The following is an 18,778-nucleotide window of genomic DNA, read 5'->3' on the forward strand; positions in this document are numbered from 1 at the left end:
GTTCAAGGAGACGCATCCGTGGGGGGATTAGTTTCTGAATGGCTATGTGTCTTGTATCTGTGGCCCGGCTTGTTTGTATTCATGAAATGCAGAGAAAGTTTACCGACTGCAGCGGAAACTTGTATCGCACGCACCTTCGCTAACTGAATTCGAAGTGGGCCCGAGCATTCCGTAATCACTAATGGCGGGTTACCCGCCCAGGACCTTAATTGACATTAAAGTTAAAGCTCTGGCTGCCGAAAACCCAAAAGAGGGTCAGCGTGAAGGAGCTGGGGACAGCCCTACTTTTCGGTTTCGTGAATTTCAGCTACAAAATCCCCTCGAGCCTCGAGGACGTAGGCCAAAATCACACCGAGTGGCCAACTGAAGGCTTGGCGGCATGTGGAGTATCCATATACATATACGACACCCATAAAGGCCATGGAACCGACGAAATAATCAATATACAAGGAAGGACCCAAAACAATCCTGTATGTGGTGTGTAAGAATTTTCAAACGATTCAAAAGAAATGCCAAGAAAGGTATCGTGATAACTAAAATAGTTCTTAATAATTTATACTAATCAAACAGGTGTCAAATATATATGGGTCAACAAAAGACAGACAGATATATATTGACAAGCACACTAAAGAATTTAAGGTAGAATAAATATAAAAATATAATAATAATTTTAATCAAACTCTTTAAGTTAAAAACATAAGCAATTTCAAAGCGAATTTACATTTGTTGTTCCTTATAAAGTTATTTAAAAATATATTATATTAAATTTCTTAGACATGCCGGAAAATTATTTTGTAAGCGAACTGACATGGTAAGTTAATTATAAGGAAATGCGACCCAACAGATTATTTATGAGAAAAGTTGTTCAATTAAAGAAGGACATCTCTTTTAAATCCACTTCTTAAATCTATTAGAAATTCGGACCTAATGGCTTTTTGTTGGTTTTTCTGTTTACCATGTCTACTTCTATTTGTAGTTTTTAACTGAAAGATGCATATCATAAATTTAAAATGCAAACACGGAGGACGTTATCAAACTTGGTGTCTTAAGATTAGCATCACTATCCCACTTGCTCTCTTGATACACCGTTAAAAAAATCTAAGTGATAAATAATAATAAACAAGACGAAAACCCATGAAATACCAATTATACATTTACATATTTATTTTGACATCTTGTGTAAACGGAAAGGCCAAAAATATTCTTATATGGTTAATTATTTTCGTTGTCGATTATTTATAATATTACAATTAGAATTAGAATTTGTCTTTAATTTCTTCTTGCTCCTACATTTTTCAGTGTGCTTGGGAGAGAGCGAGAGAGCCTTGCGCAGCCTCCGCTGCAAAATGAACGGGAATGGCAATGAAATGGGGCAATCAGCTGATGCGGCCATCGCTCTTTGTTTTGCTTTTCGGCAGCATGGCGACAAATGGTGAGAGTAGGTGAAAGCGAGAGGCCAGCTGCGACGCCGGCTGAGGCAGAGCAGCGACCGCGACTGCGACTGCGGCCAAAAAGGATTTCCGAGCTTGTGGCCTGCCTTTCAGTTTGTAACGGTATTCCACGCGCCACGGACGCTCGACTAACGGAACGCGACCACCCGTACGTATACGTAATGCTCTCCGCTCAGTACGCGCTATTTCCGATCCATGGCAGCATATGCTTTGGTACCCCTTCTCCCCCTTTATTCCCCCTCTTGTTTTTGGTTATATCTGTCACCACAAGCATTTTTTGTGTGTGGCTTCATTTAATGCCTTTTGCCGCCTTCTTATATGCGGTAAATACATATATATATGTGTATATATTTCTGCCGTTATTGTCGTCGCTGTTTATCTCTCTCTTTTGGACCGATGAAATTTCTGTGTTTGTTTACGCTCACGCCTTTATGTTACGGCCACTTGTGCCGCCCAAAACGGAATGACTGCACATCCTTGATGCCAAAAACTTTTCAACCGAATCGGTTTTTTATTCGTGCTGTTCAATTTAGTGCGTCGTTTGGTAAATTACTAACAGATTCCGTGCATTAAATGGGTTCAAAAATCTAAAATTGACTGCGGATGAGAAGCACTCGAAAATACAGACAAAAAGCACATGCATGCCCATGCGTTCCATACATATAAATAGTACACGGAGCACAAAAATGTCAACAAAAGTTTAAATTAGAATAGACAATGTCTTTCGTCCGTTTTGTAAAATTAATTTTATCATGCCCACCAGTTAAAAGAGTTCTTAAAGGCTTTGTGTCTTAAAAGTTTGTTAAGCCTTGTTGATACTTTCGTGTCTGCCGGCTAAATTCATCTTGGCAAATTAAAAATAGCTGGATCGCTATATTTCAATCCATCAAAAAGTTGTTAGCTGTCGAAAGCGTAGAGCACCATTAAATATTTATTTTAATTGTAAGTAGTTTTTGCAAGGCAATATCTTTCTTATAATTCATATGGTAAATTTTGCACTGTTAAAATATTAATATAGCAAACATATTTTAAATATGTTTCAATATTAATTTAAAAATACCTACCCATTTCCGCCCAGAAAAAGCAGGAGAAATGGTTCAATGAAAATAAAGGGAAAAAAACGAAGAAATACGAAATGTGATGACAGCTCACAGACGAAAAAATTAGACATGCAGCCAATTAATTATAGATAAACGATTCCATTACGATCCTAAGGTGTTTGCCATATGAATTACTTATGGTATTTTCTATTCCACATGAGAAAACACAATATTTGCACAATCCATTTATCCATTTGCTTGTTTGTTTAGTATGTATGAACCTCAAGTATTGTGTTAACGCATATACATATATTTTCTGACCTATCTTTTTCCATTTCGCGGTGGCAAACTTTTTAGGAAAATGAGGACAGGCAAGTGCAGTGTTTTTAAAACAAACAAGAAAAAGCAATAACAAAAGACTTAGCCCAGCAGACTTGGAAAAAAATGTAAATACAAAGTGGCGGGCTTTTAACGTGTGCACAAATTTCGAAAGAATACTTTTGGTGTCTAAAAATGTTCCGTGATTTATTGTGTTTGGTAGGAGAAATTTAATAAATTTACTTTGTTTGCATACTTCAACAACAATTTGACAGTGTAGCAGACTTTTCATTTCAAAAAAGATGCATAATTGTAGAACTACCTTTCTTTTATTTTTACGTAACGCAAGTAAAATCCCTCAAAAGCTTAGTTTATGAATTCGATTTTCTTTTCAAATATTCCCTTTTTCTCTTTTTAGTACCCTTATCCGCCTTTATCTATGCGAATTACCATATCCAACATAGCTTTAGTAACAATTTGTATACCAATTAAAAGAGAAAAGGTTTTTTATTGCATACCCAAACAAGGCAATTTCAAGGCAGTCTAACAAATAGCAAACCAACTAAATATAAACGCAATTTGTTACCTTACATAAAAACCCCCCGAAATATAAAGGTCTTCATAAAAAGAGACGCACGAGACACGTAAGAATTGGATCGGGGATTGAATCCGAGCAGGAATTTATTAGGTCCTTCACATTGTGCCCGCCTCTTGGTTTCATACTCATAATTTGGCCAGAACCTGCCCACTCGGATTCCGGCCAATTGATGTCGGACCGGCGGAAGATTAGCAACCGCCCACCTCTGAGTGGTTGTAAAAGTGAGAATGAGTTTTATGCGCCGCACAGGCAACAAATCTCGTTGACGTTTGGCATTTGATTCCCAGCCTTTTCCTTTCGCTCCCTTTGTTTCCTCGGGATTTCACTGACTTATATTCGTGATTTCGTTTATTCTTTCCACAGTTCGGTTGAGTTTTCTTTTCTTTTCTTTTTTTTGTATTTTATTTTTCGCACGAATTCCCGGCGGCTCTTTTTCGGGGCGACACGCCAGCAGCCCCGAAAAATTCCCCACCATATCCGATTTAATTTTTTTCGTTATGCCTTTCCTTTAGCTGATCCCCAATGTTCCATGGTGGCCGAAACAGTGCGAAGGCAGCTCCTTGAAATTGCCTTGTTTCTGGTGTTTTCTTAACACGAAATGCCAACTGCGAGTCATTTAAATTCGGTACAAAGTTGCGGTAAGATGCTCCCCACCATGTCGGCATGAATTAAGTTGATTGTGCAAAAGTTTCATTGGCGGTCCACGGGAATCAGACGGAAACCAAAAAGCAATTAACTTAAGGCTATTAACCAAGATACTTGGGGAATAAAAGGTCGGATATATTAGAAAATATTTAAGAGGCTTAAGAAAGGTACAAACCACATTGAGGATTTCTTAAATTAAAGGGAAAGACATTTTAGTTAAGTCCTTTAAATCCTTTCCTTCAACAACATAAAGAAGATGGTAAATTAAAAAAAAAAAGAATAGGCAAAATAAACTTAAAAAAGGCTACTTTTTAGGGGTCCCATGAAAGAAATTTTAATTACGCTCGTTAAAAACTCACAACTTCCATTCGTTTATCCAAACAAGATAAGAAATTTAAAGCGCCTAACGAAAATCGATTAAATTAAGCAGTTTAGCTTCCATCCCCCAGGGAGTAAGGTGCCGTCATTTTCACGCCTGATTTGTTAACCAAAACGAAGGCAACTGCGTTGGCATCAGGTCGGTATTTGGATACTTTTCCATGGCAATTAAGCCGCATCCTTCTCTCCCTTTTTTTTGCTGTGCTGCACTGGCACAAAAGTTCTACGCAGTAATTCATCAAATATATGAGTGCTGGTTTCCATTTTAACGTCATAAACGTTTCCCTGCTCAGATTCGTTTTACAGCTTTTCAAATGTTACCTTTCCTCTGCATCCTTTTCAAATTGTATAGTCATCAAGTATAACAAGAAAATAAAAGCTTTCTTTTGAAAAACCTCACTCAACGAGTCGTCACATAAACGATGCAATCAGGCTTATACTTATTTAAGAGTCCTTTTTCACTAAATTTTTAAATCATACTGACTTTTATGTAAGGTTACCCCAACCACTTGAAATGTCCTTTGTAGGATAAATTTAAGTTATGGCTGAAGGAGCTCTTTTCTGAGTGTACTTGGGGTGAATAAATCATGGTTCTCGCAGCTGGCTGGAAATTTTAGTCCATATGGCTGTAGGTGTCGGCTGCCGACGCTCAATCTGCGTTAATTCCCAATTTGGTTTATAAATAAAAAGAACAAATCGGCCCTTAACGATGACGAACATCAGCATCCGAGCTGACATCATTTCGAAGTCGTTAAAACCTTCGTAGTCCTGTTAATGGGCTAATGCCCCAAAAGCGACTTCGGGGCAGTAAAAGTGCAAAATTGAACCGAGCACCTTTATGGGCAGCGCGTGATGCGCCCGAAGGTCCTTGCAGGTCCTTGGCATCCCACCTGTACGTCTGTACATTTGTAGTCCCTGTTACCAGACACGTTCATCCCCGAAAACAAATTGACTACAGCACAGCAACTAATTAAAAGCGTACGCAAACTAAATTACCTGTCGAAGAATTTGAGTGAGCAATTTTGATGACTGACCTTGTGAGTCCCGATAATTAGTTCAATTATTTCCAGGGAGGGAAATAAAAGCACATTAGTGAGACACTCTGCAGAATTATCACAAATGCAAGGAGCTTCTAATGTAGTTATTAAGAAAGGAAACTACTAACAGTCGCTAATTTAAGCCATGCATTTCCATAATTTATTTATATTTATTAACATACCTACATATGAAAATAATAACTGTTGATTTTAATACAATATTCTGTTACCAAGAAAGTTCAAATTGAGATTGATTGATATTTATTACTATTTATACTAAGTGATTTTCGTATAATTGCTACTAATCATTTGTGATAATCTAAGTGATGTTTTTATAATTGCTACCAATCATTTATTATACATTTACTTTTGTACATGTTTAGTATACCAAAAATACGACTCCCCTATTAGGAATACAAGCCCAAACTCAATATCCAATATTGGACAATAAAGAAATTACTGTTTGCCCATACATTTATGCAGCCACCGACTCCGACTTGAAACATTATCTTCGGTAAATACTAACCTAATTGCTGGTGGGCTTTCATAAGCGATGTTTGTGGAACTAAAATGCGGGCAAATTTGCTGATTGTCACACAGGCTGACGTGCAATTTATCGTAATTGAGTCAGGCGAACAATCATTTTTTGAACGCTCCACACACGCACTTGGGGAAAATGCGGAAAATGCTGGAAAATGGACTGGTGGATAAACATCCATGAGTTGCCAGGACCCATTACATTCAGTGTCCGACGTCTGTCGGCCAACTTCTGGTGGCGCTCGCTTTTTGCCAGGGGATTAATGGACAAATAACGTATTCCCGTCTGCAAATGTGCTGGCGGATAATCTCATTATCTTGCTGTCTTGACCCAAAACACCCGGACATCGACCGGCGGCCCGGAAACCGGAAATTGGCCACTAGGCTGTGGTAATTGAAATAAATAGAGTTGGCATTTAGGCCCTTAAAAGAGGGCCATGAATTCTCGGAATCGATCAAATAGGCCTAAAACCTTTTTCGTCACTGCCAACTGCATTAATTGGCTTATATCTTGTGATTCCCAAAATATATACGCACCAAAATTACAATTAGTTTCACCCTCTGGGAATCATTTGTCTTAATTAATTCCAAAGTCTATGTAAATCCTATGTGAGAAGTGTAAAAGGCAATTCAAATTTAATAACTTCAACATTTAAAGAAGAAATCAATCATCTATATTGTAATTTAGATAAGAATTTTATATTGATTCATCTAGAAATTAGCTTATTAATTGGGTAAACCAACAAAGCTTAAATTGCAAAATTATTAAGTCGTTTTTTTATCAAAAGTTGGCATGTAATTATGAATGCTTCTTACAATGGGATGATGATTTCTTCAAATTAGCCAAACTTTTTTCCGTCACTGTCAACTGCCTTAATTGGCTTGAATGGCTGATTCCTGAAGCAAGATAAATGTTGTATTCGTCGTCTTACTTAAGTAAAATGCTTTCCGACTGCGCAAGTCCCCCTCAAATTTAATTTAAAAGTTTTATACAGAAAGCCAAATCCTGTAATTGGGCACCAAAATATGGGCTATAAATTTGGAAAAAATAAATGGACTTAAAACATTTTTCAAGCCATTAAGTGTATTAATTGCTATTGATTTTTTGTTTCGGTCTAGATCTTTGCTGAATTTATGAAGAGGCAACTTGATATCTAATTTATCAAAATATTTGTGTCATCTGTTTTCAGCACAATTTATTTAATGTGTCTGGTCTTCTAAATTGTGCCAAATCACTGCCAAATAGTGATTTATTATTTGGGTCTTCGCCACATTCAATTGCCAAGTCAATTCAAGTGACCAAAAATTTTAAAAGAATTTAAGCCATTTAAGCTGTAAGTCATTTTCACTTTAGACAAATTACATTTCGATAAAAGCCTCACGCCTCGTTTTCCCGCCACATTTACATTTTTTTCCTAACGAAATTTTCGCGAGGAAAGTGCCATTGGGCCAAAGTGCAAAAAGCACAGCCAATGTCTGTGTGTATTGGTCCTTCTTTTTGTATTTTATTCCCAAACATTTCACCTGGCAAACGGTAAGAGGCCAATTTCCATGTCGGCCGGGTGGGAGTTAAGTGTTCTCCTATTTTTCTCAATCTTCGGCAACAGAATGTAATAATTGAAATTTGCATGAGTATTACATTTCAAAGAAACGTTGATAGAGTCTTGCCAACTTGGCAACCAATTCAACAGAATACATTATTCGATGTGTTCAAGTTGAGTGTTTTCAGCTTTAATAGTGGAAGGAAGTAGGCCAAGTTTGCCTCTCCACTATGAATTTTATTATGCTGGGAAAATTAAATTATCTGAGGAAATACAATTTCAATGCAAACGAACTTGATTGTCAATAAAAGATTTAAAAAGGGTTTTAGTAAGTGTAGACTAACAAAAATATACAAACCTTTATGAAGGTTTCCCACACAACTGAAAGGACAACTATTCTGGTTTTTAATGAAAGCATTAGTCTCTTTTAAGCTTATAACTTAATAACCACTCTAGGAAATTAACACGTTTAGGACAACATTTCCTTTGGAAATTCTATTAAGGCTATAAAATGTAATTTACTGAAACGTAATATTTTGCAAGCGAATTGCTTTCATGAGCTCCAAAGGAATAAAGTTGGGCGTCTGCGAAGCTCCACCGGAAAATATGGGATACGGCAAGGAATCGAAAGCGAAACGCTATTCTGGCAAATAAATTCCTGGCCATTCCATTTGGCACAATGTTTCCAGCGATTAATCAATATCACCTGGCACGCTGCCTTTATATTTAGGACGCCCCCTCATCTAGAAAGTCCTTGGTCCTTGGTCCTTGTGCCGCTACAGGTTAGCATTTTAATTTCACACTTGGTGGATTGCCCACTGGTGTGGTGGTGGTATGGTGTGGTGTGGTTGCTGTCTGCCAATGTGGCTGTCCGGGTGGCTTTATGGCTCAATTGGTGAAAATTGGTTTGTTTGTCTGCAGCCACTCAAGGGAACTCTGGCTTCATAGGAGCTGACAGCCACAAAGGACAAAGGACCTCGGGCTCTCGGGCCACTCGGCCATAACCCGTTTCTGGTGAATGGAGCACTAGCATACTATACACATATTTATACTATAGTGGTCGCATATCGGTTGAACGGTTCTGCCGTTCGTAGAACCACAGCCCCGCAAAAAGGATATAAAATACAAAATGATGGACAAGGCGGGGGCTTTCGTCCTGGCCAGAAAAGCCATCCTTCGCCTGCAGCAGTCAGTTGATTCCATACATAATATCTGGGCTTTTTACATATGTTTTGTCTGCCTTTTGCACGTATTCACCTATGAATGAATTATATTTTCTGGTATCGCTTCGGGCGATATACATGGGATGGCATCATTTGCATATTGTTGTGGGAGAATCATTTAGACTTTTATTGAATAAAATAATGTATGAACTTTTTTAAAGAAATATAATATTTATGAGAGGATGTATATAAATAAAGAAGTTATCAAATTTGTTAGATGTATTAAAGCTATGTAATTTATTACATTTTGTTAACACTTTAATTCCTTTCAAAAATTACCAAGGACTAATCAATCAGATAAAGTAATATATTTCATTCGTTTCCCATTTAATACCATATTATAAAACCATTAAAATAGTCTACCAGAAAATGTAATTTGCAATCGCTGTATTCACAATTACGAGAATTAGCATGCCCATGTCATTAACTAGAAATTGCTTATGTAATTATAGCCCTTACTTCCACATATTTACCACAATCAAAATGGACTCGCAGTACAGGTCATAATAACCAAAATAAACAATAATTATAATAGTGTGTTGGGCTACCACGTCATCGTGGTTGAGTAAGCAATAATGAATGTCCCAATTGTTCGGCCGCGACGAAAAGCTTAAATCCAAGTTAAATTTCCCTTAATAATTCATTTGCAGCTAATGCAAAAGTTTGTACGTTTTTTGTTTCTGCCAGCAAAAATCCCCGAGAAACATTTAAATCACTTTCGCCTTGTTGTATTTTTTTTATGATTTATTTGCAGCTAAGAGAAAGAGCGATTTAGGACGCGGATTTGGCACAATGAAAATATGAGGAGCGCAATCAGCAAGAGCGAAATGAATAAATTACGCGAAAATAAAATCAATTTGCATTAAGAGCCGGAGGAGACGAGCGACTGGCCAACGTCGTAGCCGTCAGACTTTTCAAGACCAAACCCAAGCCATATACCATCTACCATCTATATCTACGATATATAGTAGCATTTGCCATATACCATCTACCATCTAGCGTTCTTTCCCAACTGACAGCCATTTGAAGGACGAACAAGGCGCTGGCCGATGAGCTGGCTGGCGGGCAAATTATATTACCTTGTCAGGCGAGTGACATAAAGGCGGACCTCTTGGCCCCGCGAATCATCCGCTGAAGACCCATGTGTGGATCCCACTGAAGTGGCAGTGGCAGGTGGCAAAGGAGGTGGCTTTGGTGGCTTTGCTGACACACTGGGGAGGAGGAGGTCACGTCTTGGATTACAAAATCGCAAAGCCGGAATGCTACGCAGCTGCGTTTGCCTGCGCACCGACGATGATGGGAAGCGGCGCAGCTCCTCCGTGGAAGACGCCTCCTCGTGCCGCTCGTCGGAAATAGAGCGCGTGGGCGCCAGCATGCAGACACTGGGCCCCAATGGCCAGCCGCAGTCATCCGGACAGCAGACGAGCACCCGGGCCTCCAGTCTGCTGCAGCTCTTCCAGCGGCGAGGTTGGTGCAAGCACTTCCGCAAGCCGCTCCGTGGCATGAGCGCCTCCCGCGCCGAAAAGAGTGAGTACCGCCGACCATTACTGGTTTAAGGGGGGATTAACAGGGCTTAGCTGCAGTGAAAGATCATTGGGGGATCCGATAACTACATATAAAGAAGTGCACAAGAAATTTTCCTCACTAATCGGATAGGGGAAGGGATTTTCTAGGTTGATAAGAGTTAAATGGCCAAAATCATTATCTGAAGATCGTATCTGTCATATTTTATACACCGTAGATAGGAAAAATATATACCATAATATCATATACCCAAAAAAAATATGTTTAATAGATCTGTAAGCACTAATCAAAAATATTACATGCCTTAAAAAAGACAATTACATAGATAGTTTGGCCTTAAAAGGGAATTAATTCCAATCAGCGCAAAAAAGTATGCTTTATTTTTAGAGTTCAGGAAAAGTTTGCCAAAATGGCGCTCTTTAGTTGGAGTATCCTGCCTTTCTGAATATATTTCCTATTTTTAATACTTTTCATTTTATGGCACTTAAAGCGTGTTTGGTTGTTTTTCGCTGTGTAAGGTTTTTAGTTAATAGGGATTTGTGCGGAACGGACGATAAAACATACGATTGCAAACCTAATCAAGTTACTAGGGCCTCCGGGCTTAACTTAGTAAAAAGCTCCCTCGGGCAAAATCCCCTTTTTATTTATTACAGAAATAAAAGACCACTTAGTGGCCAGTCTATTCCTTTAACAATTTTAAAATGTAATTAATTTATTGTTATTGTAAATGAAAATATTATAAACTATTGTATTTAGTAGCTTTATAAGGCTGCTTTCTAAAATCAACTTAAGTAAGCACAAGATTGCCTATTTCCATAAACCGTTGGCCACTTTCCCCAAATTGCTTTTAGCATGTGGACACATTTCAGGACTTTAAATTACCATGTGCCCCGAATACATAATAACTGGGCTAAGTCCAACTTTATTACATTGTTTACCATTCGCAGTTGGTGGTGTAATTTAGGTTTTCGTAGTTTGGCTTCAAAGTAAAGTCTTTTTGGGACCTTGTACTGCAGTTGCATTTGGCCTTTCTTCCCGGCTTTTTATTTGAACACTTGGCTACTATGTCAGTGGTGGTGTTCCGGCGCTTGCGCTAACTTTTATTTATTGTTCCAATTTGCTGTACAAACGGTTCAGGTGGATCTAAACAGGCAGGAAGACACACGACACAAGCAAAGAAAAGAACAAACAAAAGAAACCCCATGCAGACGCCTTGGCTGGACAGCTGGCTATTAGTGAAAGCCCGACTACAGCCCAACATGCAGCCCAGATATACTATACTATACTATACATTGTATAGTGTACGACATACAAGAACACATATTTAGTAGACTCAGCCAGTCACGCAGCCAGAAATTAACCCACAAGCACGCGGACGTGGACGCAAATTGGACGAGGGAAAGGTTGCCACCACCCCAGACCAGCGATTCGGTAATTGGGGAAAGTATAGTGGGAAAGCTAGACGAAAAACTAGTTAAAAAGGATTTGAAAGTTATCCGTGCCTTAAAATACTAAGTAAAAACACTAATCGTTTTTATTATAAGATAAAAGGAAAAAGTTATAATTCAATTTTGAAAGGTTTAAGATTTTGGTTATCCAAGTGAAAAATATTTAAAATTTGAAGATCCTAAGAAAGTTATTTGTAATTGCACAATGAATTTGTTTAGACTTCATGTATACATTTTGTTTTTTTATGAAATTGTAAACAGTAAATTTCCCAAATATAAAATAAGAAAAATACTTTAAATGTGCTTTATAAAAATATAAATGGGGAAGTGTAATGAGTTTTCTTCTTAAAGATAATTATAGTCCTTTAAATTAGTCCCAACTCTTTTCAGTAATATTAGACAGCGTTATCTTATTTTTTCTAAATATATTTTTTCAATATATATATTTTTTTTTAAATATTGTTTTCGCCCATGGTAAAACTTGAAAAGAGCATTTAAGCCAAGAAAACTAAATGCAGACCATGGGTATCGCGCTCGAAATGAGCTGTTTTTGGTTCCAGTTCCAGTCGGTCGTCTATCTAGTTTCAAGTGTGTGCGGACAAATGTAAAATGTCAGAGGAAAAACCTCCTCGTCGATAGTCTCGTTTCTCCGCAATTCGAACGCAAAATACGTCGTTAAAATCCTGTGCAGCCAGTGAAGAAATAAATCAGCATTTAATGCCTTTTACTAGTGGAATTAAATAACCGTCAAATTACAATAAATTGCTGGATAAATTCAATAAATGTGGTGCACGTAAAAAATAATAATTCGAGATTTAAATTCGATATGAATAATGGCAATTACGTTTAACGCAAATTGCACTTAACTCTTGGGGAAACTCAAACAGTCGAGATAATTGCTTTAAAGGACTTTTAAAGGCTGTTCAATATTTTTCTGACAGCAAAATAGTTTCTTTAATTTGAAATGTTTTACGTGATTTAATGTGAATTTGTTGTGCTAGAAAGTTTATTATTGAATCCTTTTCAGTTCGTTATTTCTGTGAATTCAGATTATATAATATTTACGGAAGCAAAGCAGTTTCAAGCGGACGTTTTCAGCTGTTAAATTAATCCCCATCTTATGGGCTGCATAAATTTGAAAAAGAACAGAGGTCCAACATCGCCACCAAGCCCAGAGACAAGTGTGTAAAGACTTTAAAGCGGCAGCAAAAAATAATTATAGCTGCGTAAATGTTAACCAGTTGTTAGCCCGAAAAACCCCAATCAAACCCCTTCCCTTTGCCACAGTCTTTGACGTTTTCAGCATTGGGTTAATAGCAGACGAATAAATTTGCATCAAAATGGATGAGAACGGCAAGTACTTTGTGGGAGTAATCATTTTGAATTCCCCAGCATACCCAGTATCCGATTAAAATGTCCTGGATTAAAATGTGTATTTTCGTTAAGTGTACTGCGCTGTGAGTAATAAGCGACCAAGGCCAAAATGTCAAAGGGGAACAATTTGGCAGCCAAAACAACAAAAACTATCTAGTGGTTTTACTGGCCATAACAAAGTTTCATAATGTTGCATATTACTTGCACCATGCAGGCAGCCCTTGATGTTTTTATATCGCCATTAAATACTTTTTTTTTATTTTTTTAACTTTATGAGTCTCACGAAATATTTTACAAAATATTTTGCAGCCATTCGAGCGGCAATATTCATCCAGAAATGGTATCGCAGGCATCAGGCCCGTCGAGAAATGCAGAGGCGTTGCAACTGGCAGATCTTCCAGAACCTGGAGTACGCCAGCGAACAGGACCAGGCTGAGGTGAGTCAAGGACATCGATTTAAAATAGGTTAAGGCGCCACAGAGTGAAAGACTTAAGACAGCCGCAAAAACCGAAAAAAAGAACCCTCGACGACGTCAGTCGAGTGCATTTGTAGAGTTTCGAAAGTCGATAGCAATCAACTCAGCCGTGAAACTTTGTCGCAAGTCCAAGTGCCTCGTCCGAGCACTCTTGACCCACTCTCCCTGCTAATTTATTTTCATTTCTTTTGCTCGTTCCCAGCTGTACAAATTCTTCAATGACCTCATTAAGCACATGCCCCAGGCGGCGGGCAGGAAGAACCAGTACCAAGGATCCTCTCATGGTGAGTTTTTGAGATAATAAAGATAAAGATTGAGATAAAAAAATATTCAGAAATAGCTACATTTTTATATGATTACATTCTGTGTTTTCTTTTCATTTTACTATGTTTAAAACGCTTTAACATTTTTTTTTTTAAATAAAATATACTCTGCTTATTTTATTACCTATTTCGATACTAAATATTATTACTAAATATTTTTCTTGTTTCAGTTTCCGTTTTGGATGAAAAAGACGACCTTGTTGAAGAGTTTGGGGACATTGTAAATGCCAAAATCGAGTTGCCAATACGAAAAAATCATATCGATCTATTGATTGACGTCTTCCGCAAGAAAAGGGTAACATCACTTTTCCACACTTTGTTTGATTTTTGGAAATATTTCTTTATTTTTCTTAGGGAAACCGATTGCATCCCAAATATGTGGCCCTAATTCTACGTGAGGCTGCCAAGTCCTTGAAGCAGTTACCCAATATTTCCCCAGTTTCCACGGCTGTTTCCCAACAAGTTACAGTTTGTGGGGATCTTCACGGCAAATTGGACGATCTTCTTGTGGTGCTACATAAGGTACAAGGGGTTGCCCATTCATTTTCATTATTAATTGAGTAAATAAATCATGTTTGCAGAACGGTCTTCCCTCTTCTTCCAATCCCTACGTGTTCAATGGCGATTTTGTGGACAGGGGAAAACGGGGCCTGGAGGTCCTTTTGTTGCTCCTCTCGCTCTATTTGGCTTTTCCCCAGGCCGTTTTCCTCAATCGGGGAAACCATGAGGACAGTGTTATGAATGCCCGCTATGGATTTATTCGGGAGGTGGAAAGCAAGTATCCTGTAAGTAAGAGTGCTTTTAAGAGGCTTAGCCATTTGTACACAAAGAATAATAATATTAAAAAGCCATTCTGTACCCCTGTTGGAAATATTTTTCTGAGCTAATTGAAACATATTTAATATTATACTATTAATGTAAACAAAATAGTGCCTAATAATTCAATAAAATGTGTTGTCTTAGATAAAGAACTAAAAATATAAGCTTAATATATAAACATATTTATTTAAATTCGAAATATTAATGAAAATATAAATGTAAAATCCTACTCAGAAATTTATGTAAATGATAAGAATCAAATTTAAGAAAGAAGCAGAACTTTTTTGCTGCCCATAATGAGAAACACTGAGTACTGAGATGGGCTTATAAATAAATAATGTTAATTTCTCCTTTGAACCCTTTTTGCAGCGGAATCACAAGCGAATTCTGGCCTTCATCGACGAGGTTTACCGATGGCTTCCTCTCGGCTCCGTTCTCAACAGCCGAGTACTAATTGTCCATGGAGGTTTTTCAGATAGCACAAGCCTGGATCTTATTAAAAGTATTGACAGGGGCAAGGTATTTAAAAAAAAAAAACATTAATCTGCAGTAAGCTTCTTACATTTATTATTAATCATTTGCAGTACGTGTCTATTTTAAGACCACCGCTTACAGATGGCGAGCCACTGGACAAAACCGAATGGCAACAGGTTCAATAAAGAAATATTTGTAAAGAGCTTTATTTATAGATAATTATTTTTCAGATTTTCGATATTATGTGGAGTGATCCACAGGCCACAATGGGATGTGTTCCAAATACTTTGAGAGGAGCTGGTGTTTGGTTTGGACCCGATGTAACTGACAACTTTCTTCAGCGACATCGATTAAGCTACGTGATTCGATCCCACGAATGCAAGCCCAATGGTCATGAATTTATGCATGATAACAAGGTGGGTTTATCCCTTATTTATTTTTCTAAATTATGAAACATATTATTATTCAATTTCCCATTTCTGTGGAAGAAACTAGTAGGAAGTTTTATTTATAATATTCTCATGAATTAAGTTGCCTGAGAAATACGTTTAAATTTATGTGTGTACATAAGACCTAAACTATTTTGGGGTGTAAGTGCCCCCAATGCATTCCCCATACCACTTACTATGACTTGTCAGTTATGCAATTGCAATTTACATGAATAGTGCAATAAGTGGCTAGCGAGAATTTTGCGGTTGAATAACAATGATTAAAAGTGGTATTGATTATTTAGCTTTAATTAGACATGGGACATCCGACAGCTGTGCACAATTTCTTGCAAAGTTAATTTATTGAAACAATTAAATACCTACATATTAGTTAAATACAAATATTTGCTTTAATAATAAACAACCACTAATGTGCTGAATTTCTTTTTTTTTTAAATTGATAGATAATCACTATTTTCTCGGCTTCGAATTACTATGCCATTGGATCCAACAAGGGGGCATATATCCGTCTGAATAATCAGCTCATGCCCCATTTCGTTCAGTATATATCGGCGGCATCGCAAACAAAGCGATTGTCCTTTAAACAACGCATGGGAATCGTGGAAAGTTCGGCGCTGAAGGAACTGGCAGTTCGAATGCGAGATCACCGCGATGAATTGGAGGACGAGTTCAGGAGGTACGATCCCAAGGACAGTGGCTATATGTCCATATCGAACTGGTGCATGGTCATGGAGAAGGTCACCAAGTTGGGGCTGCCCTGGCGACTCCTGCGAGACAAACTTGCTCCGGGAACCGATAGTCAGAAGGTTAATTACATCAGGACATTGGATTTACTGGACACGGATGTAATAGTAAGTAGTAAAGTAGTTTTATATATTTGTATAATTTATATGTACTTATATAAAATTGATGTTACAAATTTCAAATTGATATTACTAATATAAAGTTTATAATTCTAAAATTAAATTAATATTACTATTATTTTCTATCAATTAAATTAAAATGAACCAAATTAAAATAATTATAATAAACTATAACAAAAGCAAATTACATTCCAAAATTAATACATTTAAAGGAAAAAATATTTTTAAATCTTTATCAGTTCTAAGATCTATTATTTATTATTCATATTATCCATTTTTAGCTTGAAGCTGAGGCTGATGGAATGTCGGTTATGGATGCCCTGTACGCCAACAAGGCAAGTTTGGTGGCCATTTTCAATATCATTGATGCAGATAATTCCGGTAGTATAAAAAGGAATTAAACCTTAATCGGGGTGACTGTTAAATACAATGTTTTCTAGGTGAAATAACCTTGGATGAGTTCGAAACCGCGATTGATTTGCTGGTGGCACACATGCCGGGTGCCTATTCGAAAGCAGAAATGCTGGAGAAGTGCCGCATGATGGATCTGAACGGAGATGGCAAGGTGGATCTCAACGAGTTCCTGGAGGCATTCAGACTGAGTGACATCCACAGGAAGGAGCAGCAGGACGAGAATATAAGGAGGCGTTCAACTGGCCGATCGGCCATAGCTAAAACCGCTTCAGATCCCGTCACTTTATTGGCCGACAAGATCTCAAAAAACACACTGGTTGTGGAGCACGACATCGATCCCACGGATTGCGAGGCTAAAGTTATTGATCCTAAGAAATCATAAGTGAATATCACACATTTATAGTCATCAAGAAACTAACATCATTTTGGTTTTAGCAAATTTATTTATTTGGTTAACTGAAGCATTTATAGCGCTTTCGATATTTTAACATCAATTTAATACATAACAAGTATTGCAAACGAATGTTAACATTTACGTATGATAGGTATACCAAGACAAGATCTAGAGAGAAATATCAAGAATTAAAGTATCTTGAGAGGCGAAAATGATAAAAAGTAAGATCTCTGCGAAAGCAAAGTAAGATTGCTAAACTCACAATGTTTTTTAGCAAGTCTACCGGCCATTCCCTTACGCTTTTGATTTAAACTACTTTTAATTATAACAACCTACTATGCACTCTTAAGTAAGCTATCATTAAACATTACTATAAAAGAAATAAAAGATGTTATAAAATTATAAAGATTATATAAAATTAATATTGTTAAAGTTATAAAAAATATTGTCAAAATTATACAAACAAATATCAGGCGCTTTTTGTTAAAAAAAACATACTTATTGTATATTTGTTTAACTTACAAAGTTTAAGCCCAGGGGATCAAAAGTAAATTTTATATACGACTACGGCTAGATCTAAAATTTTATAAAAATTACATGTAAAGTAAAAGACATTTCCCCTCTCATAAAACTTATAAAAAACAAATAATTATATTCTAAAATGCAATATTATAAAAAATACAAATACACTGCTTTAAATTGAAATTAATTGATTATTAAAATATATGAGAACTTAAAGAATATAACTCAGAATGAAATATAAAAAAAGTATAAAGCTTTTGAACCACCTTGCGTTTTATAAAGAATATTTAGTCAGTAAGCAGTTAAAAGAAATGCTAGAAAAAAATATATTAAATACATACCTGAAATGGACCATGCTTTGGCACAAGAATTTATTTTTGAATCCACTTCATGTTTTTCAGTTATTAAACCAATAAAGTTCAAAGCTTATACTGTTAAAAAAATAAACAAGAAAAGCAATTGTATCAAAGATATAAATTTCCCGACCTCTAAGAACTCAACGCAATAACAAATTTTTATATTACCGTACAGTTGATATCCGTTAAAGTTAAAAAAGTTACCTTAGATTAAGTCGTTTGGGGGAGATTGATAGTAGCTCCTTACCTAATAAAATACATAATATATAAAAAATATCCACAAGATCGTAATCGAGTACCTATAACAAACTAAAACAAAAACGCTTCTCAACAGGCACTACAGGACCAATAAATTTAGCCATATATTGGCACTCTTATAACAAAGAATACTACGCTAGTCATCAATTAACATTTTAGTACTGTATATCTACTATAAGAAGCACCTTTCCCTATTTGTATTTTGAGCCACATTTCATCGACAGACAAAATATTTTCCTGAAAACTTTATTAATAAATATGTTTAAATGATAGAAGACTTCATTTAATTGGGTATCCTTGCTTTACTTAGTAAGCC

The 18,778-nt window shown here is 36.8% G+C and overlaps 1 protein-coding gene across 2 annotated transcripts; it reads left to right on the forward strand.

The window, feature by feature from the left end:
- The first annotated feature begins 1,298 nt into the window (after positions 1–1,298).
- On the forward strand, positions 1,299–18,734 carry LOC108100490 (serine/threonine-protein phosphatase rdgC). 2 transcript variants are annotated; one of them, XM_017204424.2, is made up of 13 exons: positions 1,299–1,599; positions 9,523–10,295; positions 13,424–13,551; positions 13,793–13,874; positions 14,084–14,208; positions 14,268–14,435; positions 14,495–14,698; positions 15,102–15,251; positions 15,317–15,382; positions 15,437–15,622; positions 16,099–16,506; positions 16,800–16,899; positions 16,959–18,734. In XM_017204424.2, exons 2-13 carry the CDS (start codon positions 10,028–10,030, stop codon positions 17,312–17,314), a joined length of 2,241 nt encoding a protein of 746 aa, XP_017059913.1. In that variant the 5' UTR covers positions 1,299–1,599; positions 9,523–10,027; the 3' UTR covers positions 17,315–18,734. The 2 variants fall into 2 exon arrangements, with proteins under 2 accessions (XP_017059913.1, XP_043063623.1); XM_043207688.1 differs by lacking the exons at positions 1,299–1,599; positions 9,523–10,295 and adding an exon at positions 12,571–12,921.
- The last annotated feature ends 44 nt before the right edge of the window (positions 18,735–18,778 follow it).

Source organism: Drosophila ficusphila, unplaced genomic scaffold (genome assembly GCF_018152265.1).
Source record: "Drosophila ficusphila isolate 14025-0441.05 unplaced genomic scaffold, ASM1815226v1 contig_286, whole genome shotgun sequence".
Lineage (NCBI taxonomy): Eukaryota > Metazoa > Arthropoda > Insecta > Diptera > Drosophilidae > Drosophila > Drosophila ficusphila.